At 42.4% G+C, this 20,378-nt stretch overlaps 1 protein-coding gene and 1 long non-coding RNA gene across 2 annotated transcripts; one reads left to right on the forward strand and one right to left on the reverse strand.

The window, feature by feature from the left end:
• Positions 405-1,945, forward strand: LOC110435701. Its single transcript, XR_002453543.1, has 2 exons — positions 405-622; positions 1,323-1,945. It is a non-coding gene; the product is annotated as an uncharacterized LOC110435701 (long non-coding RNA).
• Positions 2,376-3,301, reverse strand: LOC8056309 (F-box/LRR-repeat protein At3g58930). Its single transcript, XM_021461955.1, has 2 exons — positions 2,964-3,301; positions 2,376-2,880 (listed from the first exon to the last, which is right to left on the reverse strand). The coding sequence occupies exons 1-2, from the start codon at positions 3,299-3,301 to the stop codon at positions 2,376-2,378; spliced, it is 843 nt and encodes a 280-aa protein (XP_021317630.1).

Consider the following 20,378-nt stretch of genomic DNA (forward strand, 5'->3'; position numbering starts at 1 on the left):
ATGATACTTGAATGCACTAAAGCATATAACTCTGGCACCAGGTCAGTTACTTATTTTTTTCTGTCAAAACCTGTGCTCTGTTACATTTTTATATATTTGGTTTTTATATATTTGGTAGTCGTGTGACTGTGTTCTGTAACTATCCCAATCTGTCAATTCGATTTTAGAAGTAATCAATTTTCGTTTTTATTTCCTAGTATTGTTAAATTGTGCTCTGAAATCCTTGCTAGCTATGTTGAACATGAGAAGGAGAGCGCTAATTAAATTGCTAAATGGATTCATAGTGCAGACTTAATCTCTTATGATGTGCCGGTTCCACCATCTTAGCTTGTCCTTGTGCACCAAAAACATTTCTGACTAATGCTTTTGTTGGTTTTCTTGGGGTGGGGGTGGGTGGGTGGGGGGGGGGGGGATTGTATGGAATCAACACATCATCAGCATTTGCAAGTTTGCAACTGAAGTTCTGCTGCGCGTCATTATACTCCATCGCCAAGCTGCTGCCACTGCCGTTTCTCTGGAATCAATCATATTCCTTGGCAGGGTGAAGGCCAGGACAAAAGGTTCAGATTAATAGGAACATGCAGCTTGGAGCCAAGAAGTCTGTGTGGCTATATTATTTTCTGTAAGTTCCTCTTTCCAACAACTCTCCACTCTTTAAAACAAGCAGCATTGTTGGATTGCCCTCATTCAATTCCACTGTATTAGCAACATCTAGTAATTATTAATATGATGCGAAAATGACTGCAATGACTATACTAAGAATCTGTCAAAAGATAACGACTTAATTATCATCCTACAATAACGGCGCTGTATGATTGCCTGATTGTCAAGAAATAAAGAATTCAGTCTGGAAACAAGTTGGTGTCATGAGCTCATTGGTCACTGACTCAGTGGTAGTTATTGAACACACAATGCATGATATATGTAAACTGTCTTTCAGCTGGTCATATCAAATATAAAGTTTAAATCTGTATATATATATATATATATATATATATATATATATATATATATATATATATATATATATTTAAGACACATCATAGATGAAGTTTAAGCGTCGCATTTTTTATGGATCACATTATATTGTCGTACTGTGCAATGTTGAAGTTCGAAGCATATGCTCTGGTTGCATTTTATTGCTTTTTAATTATGATTGCTACTTGACTACATTCTAAGATCATACAGCAAATAGCTACACAGCATATATAGAATTTCTTGTTTGTATATGGACTATATGACAAAATGCTGACACGTAGCAAGAAATGCTACAGGAATATGCCCCCAGCGCCTTCTGAGTTTCTTCTCCTCCTTTCTGACAGGCCACCAAAAATGACCGAACACAGTTTATTTTCGAGAGTATGTATACCCTGAAGTTGGTAGAGGCACACAAAGAGCCAAACACCTTTGGTCAGATCCATGTTGCACTACGGCTACCAGATGAATAAGACAGTTTAGCTTGCATTAGCACGAGGGTCCGCATGCTTTTCTCTTCCAAACCTTACAGGAATATGCCCCCAGTGCTTGCAATGTTGCTCAGGCTAGGATGCTGGTTGCGCTGTTCAACAGGAGCTTTGGGACCGCACATCAGAAGGGCAGGCTTCAGCTGTGCTGGAAGTCCAGACCTTTGATCTCTGTGTCTGTTTGGACTCCTGTCTGAAAGGAAATGAGTTTGTGATTGTTCCATTAGGGGCAATTTTTCTTGTAGGAGTTTGCACTGGAGATCTTTTTTTGTTGGAAGATTATTTGTAGAATGCAACTATGCACCCGATTCTTCTAGTAATTTTTATCAGGTCGGTGCCTTGTTCAGTTGGCAAAATTTTGAGATTTCGGCTGCCGTAGCACTTTCGTTTGTATTTACACACTTAGTATGATTTATTGGATGATGGACTTGTTGGACTCATTTATTATGGTTTATGTGTGCTATATATGTGGATTTGCGTGATATATATGTGGATCTGTGTGATATATGTGAATTTCAGTATATAATCATATTTGTGATGCAAAATAAAAAAAACAGGCCGAAATTTTATTTATTCCAGCTTTGCCACCTGCCAAGAAAGGCAGTCGGCAAAGAGCCCTTTGCCACCTATCAAGAAAGGCAGTCGGCAAAGAGCCCTTTGCCACCTGCCAAGAAAGGAAGTCGGCAAAGGGCTCTTTGCCACCTGCCAAGAAATGCAGTCGGCAAAGAGCTCCGTCATCTCACAACGGCGTTCGTTCCCTTTGCCGACTGCCATACTGGCAGGTGGCAAAGGCTTTGCCGACTGCTTTTCTCTTGGCAGGTGGCAAAGGTTTCTTTGCCGACGAATTATTTGCCAGGTGTTTTTTGCCGACTGCCACGTGTAAAGCAGTCGGCAAAGCCTTTGCCACCTGTTTTAGGGCCTTTGCCGACAGCTTTTAGCAGTCGGCAAAGAACGGAATTCCAGTAGTGCTCCAAGAACCACACCCTTTTCTGTATCTGCTTTGACGTCAACGTCATCACCAGAATCCAATTCAGAATCATCATCAGTAACACCAGGATCTGAGGAGCTGTCATCATCAGAATCATCGTCGACGTCGTGATGACCAATGTAGACATATGCCCCTACCAACAAGGGCATGCTGTCAAGCTGGGGGCCTCTGTCAGTCAGGGTCTCTAGCCGCAGGGACACGAGGCGTGGAACACGAATACGACAGCAGTTCCAGAACTTGCAGCGTCTGACGGTCAGGCGTTTAAGCGAGTGGGAGGTCATGGGAGCACTGAGTAGGCAATCGACCAACTCCATGTCTTCGAGAACAGGGCAGCTTGAGAAGTCAGGCTCGCCGCCGCCATCCACTTCTCTGAACGCTATGTTGGCGAGCTCAAGCCTTGTCAAGTTCTGGGATGCCAACGGCTTGCAGCTTGTCAGAGAATTTGGCACTCAAGAGCGCGGCGGATCCAGCGGCTCAAGCTGGGAATCTTCTCGTCAACGAACCAACCGAACCTGATCTCGCAGCTCTCCAGGGGCGCGTCCTTGATCTCGCGGAGGCGGAGGTCGAGCAGGCGGTCCACGAAGCCTGGGACGTCCTCCTGCACGGCCGGATCTTCGAAGGCGGCCGTGATGAGCAGGCGCGTAGGGAAGATGCGCTTCTCCTTCCAGAGGTTGCGCCAGGTCCGGGCGAGCACGCACGTCCGCAGGGCCTCGTGCGCAGGCAGGAAAGAGAGGATCTGTGGGAGGACGTCGCTGGGAAGCGCGCTGAGCCGGTCCGCGAGGGCGATCACCGGAGCCGCCGCCGCGAGGGCTTCTTCTTGTTGCTTGCGGCGTCTCGTGAGAGGCGCCATCGAATAGATCGATCCCCGTCGTGGGAGGCGTTGCGTACTTCAATCAACGACGACAAGACCTAACTCCACTACTAGTAGTAGTATAGAAGGATTAAGGGGTTTTTGATTCACGCCATTGTAATTTTTTAAGTTTAAAGATAGGTCATTATAATTCGTCTAGTATTTAGAAAAATATCATTATAATTTCATCTCTCCACTGCTATAGAAAAGGGTTTTAGTCCCGGCCGTGACTATGCTTCCAGAACTAAAAGCTCTCCCGTCTCGGCTCCGTGCAGCGGGGCTAAAGCCCGGGCTGGTAATGACTAAAGGTGCTGCCAACGGTGCCACGCAGCAACATTTTTTAGTCCCGGCAGATAATACCGTCCTACGCTAAAAAGGCCTCTAGTTTTTTTCTTTTTTTCTTTTCTTTTCAGTTCTATTTTTTAATTTTGTTTATTTATACAATAGGTTTTCTAATATATATTCTTTGTTGCTAATATATATAATATATATTATATATACTAGCAGCATATGACAATAAGCTTATTGCATGCATATATAATTGAATTATAGAACCTATATATATATATATAGAACTATTACTTTGTAGCTATCTACAGAATAACTTATTTTGTAGCCACTTTGAGTTACGATAATTATTATATTAATTTACAAGATTATAGTAACTCCTTACTAAGTTGTTTACTATAAAATTACGGTAAATATCCAATGTGTTATAGTAACCTAACTATCGTAAATATATATACATATTATCGTAAATTGGTATATAAAATTATCGTAAATGAAGGTGGCTACAGAATAACATATTTTGTAGCTAGCTACAGAGTATACTCTCCCTATATATATATATATATATATATATACACGCGGTAGCGCTATTCTAAACCCTAGGTGTAGAATATTATTCTACACCGCTAGTCAAAATTGAGGAGAAAAAATACTGAGCAATACTGAACAGTGTTCAGTATCATCGTGTACTACACCGAGGACCACGAAATACTGAACATTACTGAAACACGGATACTGAATTCTGTTCATTATAATAGTTTGGTGTAGAATAGCACTTATATATATATATATATATATATATATATATTTGAGCAGAAAAAATATCATCCAACACTACACTCAAGACCATAAAATATTGAATAATACTGAAACACGGATACTGAACGATACTGAAATCTGTTCAGTATAGTAGTTCGGTGTAGAACCTAGGGTGTAGAATAGCACTTATATATATATATATATATATATATATATATATATATATATATATATGGGAGAATTGGTTGTAGGACATGCCGAATGATGGCCATTTGCCAGCGGACACTAGGAAAAGTTAGATTGCTCAAAGATACTATGTTTCTTGTCAAATTTGCTAGCGGACACTACGTCTAATCAAACATTATTACTAAATAGATATAAAATCATATAAATGATAGAAAATTATACTATAAATTTTTTTACACTCTACATGACGAGAACAATAGTGTAAAAATATTGTTTTACACTAAAATGACCATTTTGCCCCTATTCATAAATAGACAAAGATAACCATGGTTAATTAGTTAATATATTAGTAAGATACTAAAAATACTAAACACTATTTTTACACTATGATTCTCATCATGTAGAGTGTAAAAAAATTTATAGTATAATTTCCTAGCATTTATATGATTTTATATATATTTTGTAATAATGTTTGATTAGACGTAGTGTCCGCTAGTAAATTTGACAAGAAACGGAGTGTCTTTAAGCAATCTAATTTTTCCTAGTGTCCGCTGGCAAATGGCTGCATGTTTATATATATATATATATATATATATGATGCGTTTTTTTACACGCGCGTGTAGTTACTCTTATCTATATATCTCTAGATTTAAGGTGTATATGACCGAACGAAATGTATATAGACAAAATATATGATCATACTAGACCATCTAGAGTGATATGTGTGTTAAGTATGTATGCATACTGAAGCGACCCTGGTAAACCAGGAACTCAAATGTGATACAATACTAGTCGCAGGAGGCTAGTAACACATTTATTACATCAGATAAGTTTCAGCGCAGTAGTCTCGATAAGCGTGGACAATGAAGGCACGCTATAATAATAAGACACCAAAATACAACATAGGTCCAAAGGACCCAGAAACAAACGATATCATAACCGAACATCTGACAAGTCCCAATGCCACAGGCTTAGTTGGGTGCAGACACGACCTTACTCGAACGCCACTTCGGGATCGAAGTCCGGATCTTCCTCTGTTTAATAAAGCAAGGGTGAGTGCAAAGTACTCAGCAAATCCAACCTTACCCTGCGGAAGGGGATAACAATATATATGCATATGGATAAATCAAGGATGAGGCTTAGTTTTATTTGCATAAAGCTATCTTTTTACACATGCAAGGTTTTATTTCACAAATAATGTTGTAAGAGACCTCTTTTTCCACATATGATAGTATTTCTGAAAATGGGGGTTTGATCACAATTTTAAGTGTTGTTGAACCCTTGTTCCCACAACACAATGGCCGTCAACCATTTATTTCCAAAATCACACTCACTCACATGTTTTCACTCATCCCAACCCATCTAGTTGTTGAAACCAAACCATAACCCGTCCGAGACCGCGGACACCACAAGTAGGATACCATAACTTACACCGTCGTGAAAGCACAGATCCATCAAAGTCATTACCCTCCATAGCTAAGTAATGGCGCTCACCACGGGAACACTAAGGCCACATCTCATGATACCACAATAATTCACAAAGCTCTTTTCATATATTTCCACAATTTAACATACATCACTTAGTGTCCCGTTGCACACCTACCTCCAGGTGATTGCCATACTAACTAGAGGGATTTAGACTAAGCCTTTCCCATGCAAGGCGAGTGGTTGTACGATAAATGAGTTAGGCAAGATGAATCATCAACTCAGTCCTTAATCGATACAAGGCGGATATCTTCACGCTTAGCCCCGCAAGGTATAAGCCACAACACCAGGGCATCCCCAAAAGAGATCCCATCCGCCCCATCTCCATAGTAATCACATCTATAACTTGTTCATTAACCCTTTCACAATACCCACAATTTATTTTCACCACTCACACCTTTTATTTTTAAAATCATTATATTTGGGAAAATATAGCGATGAGTATCCAGGATGAGTAACAAGTCCTAAGCATACTAAATAATAATATTTCTGTCATAGCATATTATTTGTTCCTAGGTTCGAACAAAACAGTTACTGGGTAATATCAATTTAAAGATGGCTATTCAACAGGTTTTAACTAAGCAGCAAAGATACTTCGTACATATATCGTACATGCAATATTTAAAACGGCTTCTACGGGTTGTATTTAAAAATAGGATCAATATGCATCAAAGGGGATCGGTTGGACTTGCCTCCGCCGGCGTCCTCGGCAAACTCCTGCTGACAGTCCGGGTCCTCGGCGTCAAACTCGCGGTAATCGTTTCCAACGTTCTCGTTTTCCGGCTCGTTCACTCCGTCAGCTAAAATACGCGACGAACGACACAGACAACAGGCACAGATAAATAATCATATAAATTCAAATGAGCTCCAAAAATCATAAAATTAATATGGGAGGTAGATCATGATTTTAGATAAATTTAGGAAAAAGAATTATTAAAATCAGAGTTAGCATATGGTATTTGTGAAATGACCGGAATTTAATCATGCGAGAAAGGCTAACGGTGATTAAGGAATGAATGCTTCACGAGATGATTTTTGGCTGGTAGTGCATGGTGCATGCATGTACTATTTGGAGTTAATGCTTATGGCCCACGCATGCATGGTTAGAGAGAAATTAGCAGGGGTCATTAGAGCTCTTCTGTATGTCATGGTTCTATTCGTGGAGTTCTTGGCAGTGAACCGGTACAGACAAATACAAGGAAAAAATACAGAAAAATACTACAGAAAGACAGAGAAGAGCAAGGAGATGCTCATGAGCTGCTCACCTCGTCTTGTGACGACAGTCGAGCTCGGCTTGTGCGTATGGCCGTATACGGTATACGCGAAGTGAGAGCGAGTGAGCGAGTGAGTGAACGTGTTTCTCGGGTGGTGAGAGTGAGCACCCGAGGCTGGCTTTTTATAGGCCAGAGGAGTGAGGTTATGCTTCTGGTGCTTAGCTTCGTGCCATTAGAATTACTACTGTAGTGCATGGCTACACAGGACGACAGGACGGTGGATGGTTCCTAATTTTCATGCAAATGGCAATGTCTAATTTACATGCACGGTGCGTGCAAATGGACGGTGCCTAATCACCATGTCCTTGCATACAGGTGCATGCAAATGGATGGTGCATGCTCGTCCTGCATGCATGCATGCATGAGATATATATTCATGTAGGTGCACTGCTATGTTTTCTTACATGTAAGCTTGCTGGTACTCGCGGTTATTTGTGCGTGAAAAAAAATATGGATGGTGCCCAGTTGTGCGTTGCGACTTGCTATCTTTTTGTACAGCAAAAGAGGAGCGGGAAAAGGCAAGAGGTGGGGCCCACATGTCGCGGTGCGCGTGCGAGCAAGCGCGCTCGGTGAGGGGGCCGGGTGTGAGTGCGCTGCGCGGCGCCGATGGTGGTGGGGTCGGCGCACGCGTCGTTGCCGGGTATCGAGCAGAGCGAGCGAGCAAGAGGGATAAGTAGCGGACATATGATGCTCATGCCATGTGGTGCAGGTTATATTTAAAGATGGATAATTAGGATGGATTAGATGAAGATACTATAGAGCTCAAATTATTTTATAGTTTTTGAAATATATTTTGAAAATAATTTTTAATGCGAGTGATTTTTGAATGTGAATTTTTGGGATGTTACAAACCTACCCCACTTAAAAGGAATCTCGTCCTCGAGATTCGGCTGGGTCCTAAATAGATGGGGAAACTCTTTTCTCAGGGCATCTTCTCTTTCCCATGTTGCTTCTGCTTCAGTGTGTCTACTCCACTGAACACGACAAATTCGGACTGTTGTCGTTCGAGTTTGCTTGGTGACTGTATCTAGGATTTTTATTGGCACTTTTTGATATCTTAGGTCATCTTGTAAATCAACTGTGTCTGGCGATATTTGTTCCTCTGGTACTCTGAGACATTTCTTCAATTGGGAGACATGAAACACATTGTGTATATCTGACATTTCTTCAGGTAGCCGAACACGATAGGCTACAGCTCCAATCCTCTGTAATACTTGATATGGTCCAATATACCGAGGTGCTAGCTTGCCTCTAACTTGGAACCTTTGAGTTCCTCGAATAGGAGAGACTTTGATATACACAAAATCTCCAACTGCAAAACATAACTCTCGCCTTCTTTTATCAGAATAGCTCTTTTAACGTGATTGTGCCTCTTTCAATTTTTCTCTGATTTCAGCTACACGATCTTCTGCTTCCTTTATAAGGGCTGGTCCAAGCAAGGTTCGTTCTCTAACTTCTGACCACATCAATGGGGTTCTACATTTTCTTCCATACAGGGCCTCAAAAGGTGACATGCCCAAACTAGCTTGGTAACTGTTATTATAGGAGAACTCTGCATAAGTTAGGCTTTTCTCCTAATCTTTACCATATGTGAGCACACATGCTCTTAGCATATCTTCTATAATCTGATTTGTTCTTTCAGTCTGACCATCTGTTTGAGGATGATAAGCTGAGCTAAAATCTAGCTTGGTTCCCATAGCTTCATGCAAACTTTTCCAGAACTTAGAGGTAAATTGGGTACCTCGGTCAGATACAATTCTACTTGGCACACCATGCAATTTGACTATGTTATCCACATATAGCTGGGCTAACTTGTCTACACTATATTTGGTGCACACATGTATGAAGTGAGCAACCTTGGTAAGGCGGTCCACTATTAACCATATTGAATCATTTCCTTTCAGAGTTTTGGGTAATCCATTCACAAAATCCATGCCTATCTCATCCCATTTCCAAACAGGAATAGGCAATGGCTGGAGCAAGCCTGCTGGTTTCTGATGCTCTGCTTTAACCCTTTGGCATACATCACATTGTGCAACAAATCGTGCCACATCAGCTTTCATGCCATTCCACCAATATCTTTCTTTTAGGTCCATGTACATCTTGGTGGCACCAGGGTGGATAGAATAAGCTGAGTTATGGGCTTCATCAAGGATTAATTCTTGAAACTTTCCCTCCTTGGGCACACAAATCCTATTTTTGTACCACAATACTCCTTTGTTATCCACTCTAAAGTATGGAGCTTTATTTTCTCCAGTTTGCTCACGAATCTTCATCAGATCCTTATCCTTATGTTGTGTCTGTTTGATTTCTTCCACAAGAGTTGGCTGCACCATCAGACTGCCACTTTGAGGTTGGCGTACTATATGCATATTCAACTGTGCTATCTCTTCTTGTAGGTGAGTGTTCTTAGGCACCAACTGCTGACCGTATGACCTTCTGCTTAGGGCATCTGCTACCACGTTGGCCTTTCCTGGGTGGTAATGAATCTCAAGGTTGTAGTCCTTGATTAATTCCAACCATCTTCTTTGCCTTAGGTTCAAGTCTGACTGTGTGAAAATGTACTTCAAACTCTTGTGATCAGTGTAGATTTCACACTTGTTTCCAATGAGGTAGTGTCTCGAAATCTTGAGAGCATGTACTATAGCTGCTAACTCCAAATCATGGGTAGGGTAATTTTGCTCATGAGGTCTAAGCTGACGGGATGCATAAGCAACCACTTTTCCTCCTTGCATGAGAACACATCCTAAACCTTGTCTTGAGGCATCACAGTATATGATGAAATCTTGGTGAATGTCTGGCAAGGTTAACACTGGTGCTGTTGTCAGTCTCTTCTTCAACTCTTGGAAACTCTTCTCACATGATTCTGTCCAAGTGAATTTCTTATCCTTCCTAAGAAGCTCTGTCATGGGTCTGGCTATCTTGGAAAATCCTTCTATAAACCTTCGATAATATCCAGCTAATCCAAGAAAACTTCTAACCTCACTCACATTGGTGGGTTGCTCCCAATGGGAGACAGCTTCGACTTTCTCAGGGTCAACTGCAACTCCTTCAGCTGTCAAGATGTGGCCTAGAAATGCAACCTTCTCAAGCCAAAATTCACACTTACTAAATTTAGCATACAACTTGTGTCTTCTTAGTTTTTCCAATACTACTCTCAAGTGTTGCCCATGTTCTTTAGCACTCTTAGAGTAGATAAGTATGTCATCAATGAAGACTACAACAAACTTATCTAACTCTTCCATGAATACCTTATTCATGAGGTTCATGAAATAGGCAGGGGCATTGGTTAACCCAAAAGACATCACTGTAAACACATATTGTCCATATCTTGTTACAAAGGCTGTTTTGGGGACATCACTATTCTTGATCTTGAGTTGGTGATAACCTGATCTCAAATCAATCTTAGAGAAATACTTGGCTCCTTTAAGCTGATCAAAAAGGTCATCTATCCTTGGCAGGGGATACTTATTCTTGATGGTGACTTCATTTAGGGACCTATAATCCACACACATCCTCATACTTCCATCTTTCTTCTTCACAAACAAGACTGGGGCTCCCCATGGTGAAGAACTAGGTCTAATATAACCTTTCTGCTACAATTCTCTTAGCTGCTCTTTCAGTTCAGCTAACTCTACTGGAGCCATTCTGTAAGGTCTCTTGGCTATGGGGGTAGTCCCGGGGATAAGATCAATGATGAACTCTATATCCCTGTCTGGTGGCATTCCAGGTAGTTCCTCAGGGAATACATCAGGGTATTCTTGCACTATTGGTACTTCCTCTATGGTCCTTGCATCCAAGTTGAAGACCATTGGATTAAGTTTAGACCCTCGGGTTTGGCATTTCACTTTAATCCCTTCTTGGTTAACTAATGATACTTCCTTGGTTGCACAACTAATAATTCCATTATGTCTGGTTAACCAATCCATTCCAAGGATAACATCTATTCCTTTGGACTTGAGCACTACTAAGTCTGCTAAGAAAACTACCCCACTTAGAATGATCCTTACATTCAAACAACCTAGATGACATTTGATGTCAGACCCAGGTGTTCGGGTTATTAGGGGTAACTTTAGTAGTACTGTGGGTATTTGATGCTTCTCAACAAAACTTGATGATATGAATGAATGTGATGCTCCAGAATCAAATAATACTGTTGCAAGTACTGAATCGACTAAGAACTCACCAAGTACCACTCCTGAAGCAGTCTGAGCATCCTGAGCATGAATATGGTTGACACGGGCTCTACCATAGGATTGTTGAGGTTGCTTCATCATCTGGCTATTATTGTTGGTGTTGCTATTGTTGTGAGGGAAACCACGGTTGACTCCAGACACTGCAGGTCTTGGTCCATTAACGGTGTGGGACTGAGTGGACACTGCTGGTGGGTTGTTCTTGTAGGGACAGTTGGCGATGTAGTGTCCAGTCTCATGGCAATTAAAGCAAGTCCTAACATTGTTTGTGACTTGACCAGTGCTGTTCTGTTGAGTCTTGCCATAAGTTTGATTCTGATAGGTTGTCTTGGGCTGATATGATGACTGTATTTGGTTATTGGAGACACTAGCAGGAGAGCGAAACTGCATTGGGGCTTGAGTCCGCTGGCTTGGTTGGCTAAAGGTTTTCAGCCTCTGGGATCTAGCACCATCTTGAACCTTGCGCTCTAGAAACTTGCGCTTGTTTTCTTTCCTTTCTTCGGTCTTGGCCACATCAGTCAGAATGGTCCTGTTCATCAAGGTGTTGAAGTCTGGATAGATCTGTGGGGTCATGAGGGTTCTGAGCTCACAGGTCAATCCTTCTATGAACTTTGTCTGCTTCTTGGCATCAGTGTTGACCAATTCTGGGGCATAGCGAGACAACTCAGTGAATTGGAAGATGTATTCACTCAGAGTTTTATTTCCTTGCTTCAAGTTGCGAAATTCATCAGCCTTTAGCTTCATGATCCCATCTGGAATGTGGTACCGGCGAAATTCATCCACAAATTCTTCCCATGTGATCGTGTTGGCATTGTCCACAGCTCCACTATAGGCTTCCCACCAAGAAAGGGCAATTCCTATCAGCTGATGAGATGCTAGCAGAACTCTATCCCTTCCATCGCAGTGGATTGTGTCCAACTTCCTTTCAATCACCTTAAGCCAATCATCTGCTTCCATGGGGTTGTCAGATCCAGTAAAGGTGGGTGGCTTAAGCCTCATGAACTCAGTCATCTTGTCTTGGACTCCGACTCCACGGTTGTTCCTGGGGCGGTTCATGCCTTGAGCCAAGGTCTCCAAAAGGCGAGTCTGAGTTGCCATGACTTGTGCTAAGTCAATTGCTGGTGGAGGGGGCAAGTCATCTCCTTCATTATGGTTCCTAGTCTGACTCACTTCATCTTCATGAATACCATCCACATTTGCATTGGCTTGACTTCCATTTGGATTTTGGCTTTGTCTAATAGCTGCACGACCACTTGGTTGAGAGCGGGTAGCTGGTTTGGGAGGCATCTGTTGGTTAAGATGAGAAAGCATTAGATAAGGGTTAGATCTATTGAGTGATGTTGTTTTTTTGTTACGACGTTATATTTTAAAAAGGTGCAAGTTTTAACACTTGCTATCCCGTAAGGGAACAACATAGAGCACTCAATTATTTAGCACAACCAACAAGCACAAATATATATTTTGAATAAGAGGACGGTTTACAACATAGTAATGGAGGAAATAAGCGTACTACAACACGGTTCATCTACTTTGGGGTTGAACAAAAGTGAAGTAAACTTCACTTCCCCAAAACAAAAAGGAGGAACCAGGTGATACTAATCTTCAACTTCTTCGGACGGAACGGCTTCATTCCCTTAGTGTTGAGGTAGATCATGCTTCTCGCATCTATGGTTCTTCTTTTGGACTAAGAGGTGGGTCACCGTCTTCTTTTGATGGTGGCTGGGTGAGGAGGGGAAATCCTTCTTCCTTACTGGGCTCCAACTCTAAAGCTTCATGAGAGGCTTCTGTGGGTGGGGGAGCTGATGGCCCTTCTATATCCATCTTTCTTTTGGTTTTTAGGGACATGATTGGGATTCCTTTTAGGATTATGGGCTCTTGGTCTTCCACTGCTAACATCCTTCTTTTGATCCTGGTGATAAGGTAGGCATCCTTCAACTCCTGAGCATGGCGGTCTTCAGATACCTTCAAGACTTCAGCAATGGCAGTTTCACGACTCTCGGCTGCAGCTGCTTGGGCCTAAGCTTCCGCGAGCTGCACATGGAGCTTTCTAACTATGATCTCAGCTTTCTCCGCAAGATGGATGCACTTCCTTAACTCTGAGGTCTGCTCATCATATTGCTTATCTAGAGCAAGAAGGTATGTGGTCATGAATAGCACAGTTGGGTCATCTTCAAGTGAGTAGCGTCCTTGCAAGAGCTCCATGCAGGTCCTCCAAACTGGTCGATCTTTTTCGTCGGGTGGAAAGAACCTCATAGGTGTACGGGTGATGGGCTTCTCGTAGATCTGGCATAGGTACCTCAAGGCTTTGCGGGCGACGGCTTGATATGTATCTGCAAACCGAAATCTGGTCGCAGTCATACTCCAAGCTTCAGCTATGTTAGGGAAGTCCTCACTTTTCCCAATATAGACAGTAACTTCACACCGCTCAGTCTCATGCTCTTCATATTCTCTGCCTTCATATTCTGGGCGATCCTTGATTCCAAGTTTCTGCATGGTAGCATACAAGAGATTGGGAAAGCCTTCTACACTTAGACAGTAACTGCTGGTCCAAACTCCTTCTGCCATCTGAGAGACATAGATGAGAGTAAATATTTTTTTCCAATAGAGGGAAGAGGGTAAGAACTTTTGTAAAATACGTTTATTTAGTAAAATACTGGTCCCGAAAAGCCTAAGGTCGCGTCCTACAGCCAACTACGGCTTTGATACCACCTGAAGCGCCTCTGGTAAACCAGGAACTCAAATGTGAAACAATACTAGTCCCAGGAGGCTAGTAACACATTTATTACATCAGATAAGTTTCTGCGCAGTAGTCTCGATAAGCGTGGACAATGAAGGCACGCTATAATAATAAGACACCAAAATACAACATAGGTCCAAAGGACCCAGAAACAAACGATATCACAACCGAACATCTGACAAGTCCCAATGCCACAGGCTTAGTTGGGTGCAGACACGACCTTACTCGAACGCCACTTCGGGATCGAAGTCCGGATCTTCCTCTGTTTAATAAAGCAAGGGTGAGTACAAAGTACTCAGCAAATCCAACCTTACCCTGCGGAAGGGGATAACAATATATATGCATATGGATAAATCAAGGATGAGGCTTAGTTTTATTTGCATAAAGCTATCTTTTTACACATGTAAGGTTTTATTTCACAAATAATGTTGTAAAAGACCTCTTCTTCCACATATGATAGTATTTCTGAAAATGGGGGTTTGATCACAATTTTAAGTGTTGTTGAACCCTTGTTCCCACAACACAATGGCCGTCAACCATTTATTTCCAAAATCACACTCACTCACTCACATGTTTTCACTCATCCCAACCCATCTAGTTGTTGAAACCAAACCATAACCCGTCCGAGACCGCGGACACGGCTATCCAGATAGATTTACACTCTACAGAGGTTGTACACTTTTCCCACAAGTAGGATACCATAACTTACACCGTCGTGCAAGCACAGATTCATCAAAGTCATTACCCTCCATAGCTAAGTAATGACACTCACCACGGGAACACTAAGGCCACATCTCATGATACCACAATAATTCACAAAGCTCTTTTCATATATTTCCACAATTTTACATACATCACTTAGTGTCCCGTTGCACACCTGCCTCCAGGTGATTGCCATACTAACTAGAGGGATTTAGACTAAGCCTTTCCCATGCAAGGCGAGTGGTTGTACGATAAATGAGTTAGGCAAGATGAATCATCAACTCAGTCCTTAATCGAGACAAGGCGGATATCTTCACGCTTAGCCCCGCAAGGTATAAGCCACAACACCAGGGCATCCCCAAAAGAGATCTCATCCGCCCCATCTCCATAGTAATCACATCTATAACTTGTTCATTAACCCTTTCACAATACCTACAATTTATTTTCACCACTCACACCTTTTACTTTTAAAATCATTATATTTGGGAAAATATAGCGATGAGTATCCAGGATAACAAGTCCTAAGCATACTAAATAATAATATTTCTGTCATAGCATATTATTTGTTCCTAGGTTCGAACAAAACAGTTACTGGGTAATATCAATTTAAAGATGGCTATTCAACAGGTTTTAACTAAGCAGCAAAGATACTTCGTACATATATCGTACATGCAATATTTAAAACGGCTTCTACGGGTTGTATTTAAAAATAGGATCAATATGCATCAAAGGGGATCGGTTGGACTTGCCTCCGCCGGCGTCCTCGGCAAACTCCTGCTGACAGTCCGGGTCCTCAGCGTCAAACTCGCGGTACTCGTTTCCAACGTTCTCGTTTTCCGGCTCGTTCACTCTGTCAGCTAAAATACGCGACGAACAACACAGACAACAGGCACAGATAAATAATCATATAAATTCAAATGAGCTCCAAAAATCATGAAATTAATATGGGAGGTAGATCATGATTTTAGATGAATTTAGGAAAAGGAATTATTAAAATCAGAGTTAGCATATGGTATTTGTGAAATTGCCGGAATTTAATCATGCAAAAAAGGCTAACGGTGATTAAGGAATGGATGCTTCACGAGATGATTTTTGGCTGGTAGTGCATGGTGCATGCATGTACTATTTGGAGTTAATGCTTATGGCCCACGCATGCATGGTTAGAGAGAAATTAGCAGGGGTCATTAGAGCTCTTCTGTATGTCACGGTTCTATTCGTGGAGTTCTTGGCAGTGAACCGGTACAGACAAATACAAGAAAAAAATACAGGAAAATACTACAGAAAGACAGAGAAGAGCAAGGAGATGCTCATGAGCTGCTCACCTCGTCTTGCGACGACAGTCGAGCTCGGCTTGTACGTATGGCCGTATACGGTATACGCGAAGTGAGAGCGAGTGAGCGAGTGAGTGAACGTGTTTCTCGGATGGTGAGAGTGAGCACCCGAGGCTGGCTTTTTATAGGCCAGAGGAGTGAGGTTATGCTTCTGGTGCTCAGCTTCGTGCCATTAGAATTACTACTGTAGTGCATGGCTACACAGGACGACAGGACGACAGTGGACGGTGCCTAATTTTCATGCAAATGGCAATGTCTCATTTGCATGCACGGTGCGTGCAAATGGACGGTGCCTAATCACCATGTCCTGGCATGCAGGTGCATGCAAATGGACGGTGCATGCTCGTCCTGCATGCATGCATGCATGCATGAGATATATATTCGTGTAGGTGCACTGCTATGTTTTCTTACATGTAAGCTTGCTGATACTCGCGGTTATTTGTGCGCGAAAAAAAAATATGGATGGTGCCCAGTTGTGCGTTGCGACTTGCTATCTTTTTGTACAGCAAAAGAGGAGCGGGAAAAGGCAAGAGGTGGGGCCCACATGTCGCGGTGCGCGTGCGAGCGAGCGCGCTCGGTGAGGGGGCCGGGCGTGAGTGCGCTGCGCGGCGCCGATGGTGGTGGGGTCGGCGCACGCGTCGTTGCCGGGTATCGAGCAGAGCGAGCGAGCAAGAGGGATAAGTAGCGGACATATGATGCTCATGCCATGTGGTGCAGGTTATATTTAAAGATGGATAATTAGGATGGATTAGATGAAGATACTATAGAGCTCAAATTATTTTATAGTTTTTGAAATATATTTTGAAAATAATTTTTAATGCGAGTGATTTTTGAATGTGAATTTTTGGATGTTACACATACATAGAGTATAGAGTATATGGTTATACTTATTGTATATAATATAGTAGTGGCATTTTAGTAATATATTTAAATTATAATTTTTTTGAAAAAATTTCGCGTGATCTAGAGTATATTAATATGAGTATATAAACATACTCAAACCGATAAACAAGTATGAATACATACACAATGTAGTTTATTGAAGATAGAGTAACTACACGTACGTGTACAAACGAATTATATATATATATATATATATATATATATATATATATGCTATTCTACACCAAACTGTTATACTGAGCAAAATTCAATATCGCTCAGTATTCGTGTTTTAGTATTGTTTAGTATTTTGTGGTCCTTAGTGTTGGACAATTTGATACTGAACACTCTCCAGTATTGTTTAGTATTTTTCTACTCAATTTTGACTTGCGGTGTAGAATAATATTCTACACCTAGGGTGTAGAATACTATACCAATATGTTATACTGAACAAAATTCAGTATTGTAGTCATAAAAAAACAAAATTCAGTATTGTTCAGTACCTGTGTTTTAGTATTATTCAGTATTTCGCGGTCCTGGGTGTACGAGCTCAGTTTTGATTTGCGGTGTAGAATAGCGCTGCTGTACTCTATTATTCGATATATATGCTTGCAATCAATATATATATATATGCATTATATATATAGACACATCTTTTATATATGCCTGTAAATTACGAGACAATCTTTTAAGCCTAGTTACTCTATGATTGGATAATATTTGTATAGTTTTTTATATAGCTTTTATATATATAGACAATGGCCGATCCGAGGGATCAACAGATCGATGATGAGACCATCATGATGAATCTCATCACCGGTGGTGACGAACAAATCGAGGGTGATGATGATGGGAGTCAGTACTTGCGGGTAGATTACGAGAAGATCATGTAGGGATCCTCCCCGCCGCCTAATGACCAACAAATTATCGAGCAAGCCAATACCGGCGAGGTATATTAATTATACATGTTTATTAGAGATTAGGGTTAGGGTTTAGGGTTTAGACTTTAGGGTATATTGCATCTATTAATTTCATCTTTGTGTCTTTATATGTGTAGCCCTCTGGATCGACATCTACGACTGGGAAGAGCAGACGGGTTCGAGGGCCAAGGAGGCCGTTGGAGGGCCATCTCATAATCTCTGAATTCAACGAGGCTACAGGCCAACCACTAGGACCGCATGCAAAGACATATGTCGGTCATTGTGGTTACCTGGTGAGGAACAGGATATCGATCCGTGCTCGAAAATGGAAGAAGAAGCCAAGTGCTCCTCATATCAGTTTTGTCTCCGATCGTGATAAGACCGACATGTGGACTGACATCAGACACCATTTCACGTTCGACACAAATGATTACGAGCTGAAGGAGAGAATCCAAGAGTGGACACTGAAGAAGATGGCAACACTTTTTCAGGCTTGGAAGAAGAACTTGTACACCAAGTTTGTGAAGAAGAACGAGACACCAAATTTTAGCACCAAGGCGTATGTCAATCTAAGGCCCTTTTGGGACGAATTCGTGCAGTACAAAACGTCGGAAGAGAGCGAAGCTATTATCAGAAGGAACAAAGAGAATGCTGCAAAGAAGAAATACCATCATCTGGGATCAGATGGCTATATGAGTGCCATTCCAAAGTGGGAGATAATGGAACGGGAGATGATGGCCAGGGGGTAGTACCTCAGACAATACGGGAGAATTGGGCTGAATGCTCAAAGCAATGGTTATACGGTCATGGGGGAACCATAGATCCCGTAACTGGGTTGCTAGATTGGGGCCCAGAAATCTTAAGAGGCTAGTTCATGCACGAGCAAAGGTTGCATGTGGTCTATTCAAGCCCAATAGAGAGAAGGATGAGCTCATGTACGCCCTTGAAAATCCAGAACACGGCGGGCGTACGAGAGGGTATGGGGCAGTTCTATGGGACCATTCCTTCCCACCTGATCGAGGAACTTGTAGAAGCCACCATAGAAAGGAGGAAGCAGAGGGGATTCGCAAGTTGGAGGAGTTTGTGCATAGCTCGCAAGATCGTGAAAGAAGTTGAGAAGAATGGATGCAGGAGGAGATCAAGAGGCAAGTGCAAGCAACAATTAGAACTAATTAGCTCGCAATTAGTTCTATGGCTACATCATCACAGCCGGTAGACATCAACATTAGCCCCCAGGTCAATTGAAGAGCAGCTGTGCCTCCACGGAAGTACCAACCATCCAAGCTGACGTGAAGCTACACTTCCCCGTGGATGACCTCACAGAACCAGTTAATTCGTGTGAGCTACACATTCTAGAAGGAACCGGGATGAAGAAGGTGGCAGCCGGTGTTGTAAATGCTATCGACCAGACGAGAACACTAATAATCCATGGTCAACTGGTACCAGAAGGATATGCTCGTGTCTCGGTGGATAGGGTGGAGAGAGGTTGTGCCAGCGTGCCTCTCGACATTGAAGGGGGAGATGGGGAGAAGACTCTAGGTGAGACGGAGAAGACATTCATTTGTTGGCATAAGCGCACATCATAGTGTTGTGGGCGATGAAGATGCATTGGAGGACATGACTGTAACCCCATCTCCTGCACTACGGTCTCCAATGCCGCCACGGGCCGCACCTACCCCGCCATCGCCACCTCCTCGAGCGCGGTCTCCAACACCACCACAAGCCGCACCGATCCCGCCACCGCCATCGCCTCTGCGGGCTCCAACGTCACCACAGGCCGCACCGACCTCGACACCGGCACCAGCACCACCACCGCCTCAAGCAGCAAGTAAGAAGAGGCCAGCCCTAGTGCAAAAGGCGCCACCGTCACCACCTAAGAAGAAGCAGCCTCAGGCTCCCAAAGGGAAAAAAGCGGCCTCTAAAAAGTTATCTTATGAGAAAACTCAAGAGGAGCTAGATGCATTAGTTGCTTCAGATGTCAAAGCACACATTGAAAAAAGTGAAAAGGGATAGTCTGGCAAAGCGGAACCCTGAGCCGTCATACTGGTATTTACCAAAAGAGGAGCTGAGGAAGAAGGTTGACGAGGCCAACCGGAAAATGCATGAACTTCGTAAGCGGGGGCCTTTGTCAGACTATGAACGCCAACTTCTCGAAGCTGCGAAAGCTCCACCCGCGAAGAAGAAAGCAGGAAAGGGTGTTCTGGGGCTCGGGGAAACATCAAGACCTTTGTCCCTGTTGATTTCGCCAAATCAGTATGGCTCCAATGTGGGCAGAGTACACAGGAAATCCGGGGATACCACTTTGTCTGGTTATGAAGTT

Source organism: Sorghum bicolor, chromosome 5, assembly GCF_000003195.3.
Source record: "Sorghum bicolor cultivar BTx623 chromosome 5, Sorghum_bicolor_NCBIv3, whole genome shotgun sequence".
NCBI lineage: Eukaryota > Viridiplantae > Streptophyta > Magnoliopsida > Poales > Poaceae > Sorghum > Sorghum bicolor.